This window comes from Hipposideros armiger, unplaced genomic scaffold (assembly GCF_001890085.2).
Source record: "Hipposideros armiger isolate ML-2016 unplaced genomic scaffold, ASM189008v1 scaffold_196, whole genome shotgun sequence".
Classification (NCBI taxonomy): domain Eukaryota; kingdom Metazoa; phylum Chordata; class Mammalia; order Chiroptera; family Hipposideridae; genus Hipposideros; species Hipposideros armiger.
Window position 1 is genome coordinate 2894402 of NW_017731546.1, and position 5273 is coordinate 2899674.

The following is a 5273-nucleotide window of genomic DNA, read 5'->3' on the forward strand; positions in this document are numbered from 1 at the left end:
TAAGGTTGAAGTTAAGTATTTAAGTAACTTTTCCAATAGTCTAATAGGATGACTCCGGAATCAGTGCCCTTAACAACTCATCCAAATAAACAGTCTCCAAAGTGCAAAGCACAATAGAAGCCAAGGGGTTATGGAAAGAAAATATAAGAATTTTTATTTATACTTATTTTCGTATCAAAAATTAGAAACTAAGCTTTACAAATATTCAACATATGGATTGAAACTGGCCTTAAGACCATGATCACATTGTCATATATGGTATCTGAAGGGAAAAATACAAAGTCCTCATTATACAGGAATTGACAGAGACACCAAGCTTACCTGCTGGCTCTTTTTCAATACACTGTGACATATATGGCAGTCTTCGTGTGCCTAGTTCAGTGGAATTATGGATGTAATTTAGTTTTTACTCACACAATAATCTGCAGAAGATTCCTACAAAGAAACCATGATCAAACAAAATATTAATATAAGCACAAAACAAAAAAGGCAAAACTAATGCCTCTCCTAGTGAAATATTTTTAGCTCCATAATACATTAAAAAAAATACAGTCTGATCTGAGAAGTCAATCAAAAAACCCCATTAAGTATAAGATGACCATTTGAAAACAAATATATCGGGAGTGCCACAAAAATGTATACAAGTGGACACTTTGGTCAACATTGCTCAAGCAGCAGTTCGCCATAATCAGAAGTGTCTGGACGCTCATGGTAACCACTCTGAGCACTTCTTGTAATTGCAGAAGTGAAACATGACTTGTATTCATCTTTTGTTATTGGTATATATTTAGTATTACAATTTTAATAGCTTTTGTCTTTCTTAAGATGTGTATAAAATTTTTTGGCACCCTCTTTATCTCTCTTGAAAAACCTTGCCATAGTATATTTCATCCTTAATATTGACAATGAGACAATTACTTATAATTTATAAGTGAATAAACAAATATATTTGGAGAAGTGCTGATTAGAGTANAGCCAAAATAAATTATTTAGAGATACAATTAAAATAACAAAAACAAAAAGCTATTTAAACATAATATGCAGGGGAAAATATATTCAGTTCAGATTAAAATTTTTTTGTGTTTGAAAGATGAAGATTTCCTCTAGCTAAAGGATGCAACAATATAATCACTGCCATGCCAGTGTATATTTTAATGATTGGCCATATTCTATTTTCTATGTTTAAATTTGTATACTATTAATATTAAATTCAATAAAAATTTCAAAATAGAATTTCTTAATAGGAAATGTACAGTATTTATACTCACAGACACATAAAACCCAACTCACAATTTCAAATAGCTCAAAACCAATTCCTACATGCTTATTAATACCTCTTAAATAATTCCATGGTGCATACCTGAGGAATTTTCCTTTGGAACATCATCTAGTTCCAACACCTCATAGTCATCACCAGCCCGACCTAAGCTTCTTTCATGCCTGGTCATACATGGTTTAAAACTGACATATGCATGTCTTCTTCCATATCTCCTGCCTGTGATTGTCTGATATCCTCCTGCTGGTTTGGGCCAGCCAGCCTTGCTGGATTCTTGATCCATCGCTGAAAAACAGAGTTAAAAATAAGAGAGGTATAATAATGACCTTCATTCTGGCGACTAGTGGGGGTAATGCTTCAATGTATTTGTTACTATTTGCCAAATCATATGCTACTGAACATCAAGTGTAACTTCCAAGTACTCTAAAATATACCTGAAAAGTAAACATGAAATACTATGAGAGTTATGTGGCCTCTTTACTCCAAAAAATATCTTTTGAAATTTGGTTCCTTTAGGGCTTTTAATTTTTATAATGTAACCTACCGAAAAAGATTTTTCATATGCCAAATTACTATACAGCAAAAGCTTATTAAGGACACGTGGAGAATGATCCTCGAAATTATCTAACTCAAGTACCTTACATGTAAGTGCTAAATACATACTTGTTGAGTGATTTACTAGCACATGATATGATGATGGTTTCAATTACATTAAGAGTGAATACATACCGTATTTGCCGGCGTATAAGACGACTNAAGATTAGTTATCTTAAGACTGTATTTTTTTTTTTAATAGTAACCTAGAGGTAGAACAATCCAAAAATCTTAGGGTTGAATATGTTCTGGAATTTAGATTCCTCCCCCACCAAAATTTAGAAATACTACCTAAAAACTCCCAGTGGGGTCCAAGCCAGAACCCAGTAATCAAACACTCATATTACTGCAGCAAAATCTATGAATACTTGAAAAAGAGGCCTCATTTTTAGTTCAGATCAAGATTTCCCATCAAGTAAATTAACATCAGTCAGGTTTTAGTGCCAATTTCCATTTTTAGAACTTTATGGATTTTGGATACAAGATTGTGGACCTAAACTGAAAAAATAGAAATTAAGTCTGGCAAAAGTTCTTAACTATCTTTATCCTTCCTTAACTTCAAAAACAGTAGGTTACATAAATATTGTCTGCTAATCTTTAAAGTTTACAAACTTCCAAGATAGCAGTAGAAACTATATTTTAATTGTTTCTACAACTTACTTATATTATAGAAACTTAATTCATGTCCAAAGAAAATAACATATATTTTATTAATTTTATGATATGGAATAAAATACATAAAATTCATTCATATTTTAGAGGATAAATTTCTCCCTTTGTAGTACTTTTTAGTTTAAAAAAATACTTATTTCCACAAGTTAATAAAATCTTGAAAATGCACTGTAATTGATCATAGTTAAGGTTACAGTTAGCTTAAAAGGATACCTGGACATTTGGACTCTGGGGTAATGAAAAGTCAGCAGCTAGACAACTCTGTTGTGCCTTAGTTTCCTCATCTACAAATGGGGGAAATGACAGTACACACCACAGAGAATTGTTAATGAAAATTAAATGCTAAATTAAAATAAGTAAAAAATAAACTTAGTGATAGAAAAAGCGACATGAATAATAAAGAAACAGGAGATATTAATAAATATTGGCAATGTTAACACAATACTATCAATAAAAATTTTGTGAATTTAATTACTTTTTAAACCGACTGGCTTAACGCAGAATTTTTTTAAATACTAAATGTTTACTTTGCATTTTATTAACTGAAATACAAAGAATTAAAAGAATTAGTATCTCTATCCTTCTGTAATAACTAATAATCATTATCTGAAGTTATAATTTCTGTAAACTCCTGAAACACCTCAAAGAAGGTTTCTGTAAAAACAAAAACAGTAGTTTCCATGGATAATTAGCACTTGATAAATAAGAATGTTTGATAAGCCAAAATATCTAAGTCTCTGACCATACCAGAGAGTTCATCTATCCAACAACATGTTACTAGAAATAAACCACTTTGCTCACTATGCAATCTGGCAAAGCGCTGAGGGAAACCTTACCTATCTTCATCTTTATCATACAGCTGGTAATAATCTCCACAGCCATTCCAAAAGGTGTTATCCACAACTTCTTGCCTTCCTGCTGTGGCTCCACTTTCCGATGTTATTTGGTTATTTTCTGTTTCCCTCTGTGTAACTCTTGAGTAAGGTGGGTCCAAGAACATACAGTCATGTTCTCCATCGTAGTCATCACATTTTATTAACAGGTCATCCGGGCCACTTTCCTCAACTTCCAAAGCCTCCCTCCACCTCTGAACACTTCTTTGTTTAGCCTCATGCCTATTAAAACCTGTTTCTTGGTCCACCTGACTTGAACTTATCAGTTTTCTAACTTTGGGCCTTACTACCTGTTCAGGAGAACTTCCCTGGGCGTTGTCCCTACCCCTGGTATTTTGTTCACTGCAAATTTGTCCTGGAGCACATGCTGATTCTACAGTTGAATTTTCTGTCTGTCTCTCCTGGCTAGTATTTTGTTCTTTCTTTCTAACAACTTCATCTTTAGAAGGGGACCTCTGAAATTCCTGATTGTTCTGATTGACAAACTCAGTGTCACCAAGAGGACTTTTCACTACAGGAGCTGAATCTAACTCTTCAAACTCATCTCTTATTTCACAGTTAAAAGAGGGGACTGATGGAGAAAGACCAGTATAAGCCTCCACCTCTCCATTTGCCAACTCAAATATTGTGTTGCCCAAAGCTTCCTGATATCTACCACCTTCCACAACTTCTGCAGAAAGCTGAAGATGGTTGTTATCCTCTCCACGCCTGACATCTGGATTGTAAGAGTCAGTATGAACCAGTGCGATTCCATTTTGGACACTTGAAGCATTACAAGCTCCTGGAGTATATTCACCCTCAGGGTGATTATGAAGATCCGTGCTGCTTCCTAAGGTCTCCCTGCCTTCCCCACTATGATGTGCNCACTTATCACATATATGATTTGCAAATATTTCTCCCATTCAGTAGGATGCCTAGAAATTACTCACTTTTTAAGTGTTTTTTCTAGAAGTAGAAAAGTTAGCTGAGAAACAAACACAATTTGCTCTATTACAAGGGGGAAATCTTGATTACTCTCCTAAGCCCATTGGAATATTGATTTTATATTCTTCCGTATTTAGCTTTGCATACATGTCTCCAAAAATGCCCAAAAAATGTTTCTTAAAATTCCTTTTAAAATAAACTTCTATAATTATCTTGCCTACATTTCTTTTTAAAAAAAATTCTTTTAGCAAAAAACCTTTTTGGTGATTGTAACACTTGAGCTATAAATTTAGAAATACAAACTTCATGACAAGATGAGTTTATGACAATGCCATGCTACAGAAGTTACATATATGTTTGAACCAATTATATTTTAACTTAGATTACTAACATTATTTCATCTTTCTATTTTCAGCTGCTAAGGCAAAGTAAATATTCCAAGAGATAAGTAAAATATCTACTTTGAATAACAATCTAAGGTTGTGCTTAAATTATTCTCACACTTACATATTCTTTTTAATCTACCTCTAAAGCTTTCATATATTCTATCCTCAAGCACAAATGATAGCTTATACATATACACAACTGCAAAATATTCCAGTAGATCTAACCAGTAGATACACAATAAATAAGGACTGAGGTGATACTATTCCTATATATAACTGTAAACAACTAGACACATAACTAAAACTAATTGCAGGAAATCAAGTAATCTACTCTCAACCACTAGATTTTGAAGTTACAGGATGCTACATAAGAAAACTGCCAGGATATGACTACCAAATTTTGCAGATGGACAACTATAGAAATGATAATACCTAAATCAGAGAGAACATTTTAAAGTACAGATGTTAAACTTCTGGATGAAATGGGTTTGCTATCTCTGGTAACACCCAGAGATAATCTGATAAAAG

At 33.1% G+C, this 5273-nt stretch overlaps 1 protein-coding gene across 1 annotated transcript in view; it reads right to left on the reverse strand.

The window, feature by feature from the left end:
* The window catches only part of PJA2 (praja ring finger ubiquitin ligase 2), a gene marked incomplete at its 5' end in the record, with an annotated part of 75896 nt that overhangs the window by 64257 nt on the left and 6366 nt on the right, over positions 1-5273 (reverse strand). Inside the window, one exon of the mRNA XM_019653133.1 lies at positions 3379-4298. Within this exon, the coding sequence (XP_019508678.1) occupies positions 3379-4298 (920 nt within the window). The remainder of the gene's footprint in view (positions 1-3378; positions 4299-5273) is intronic.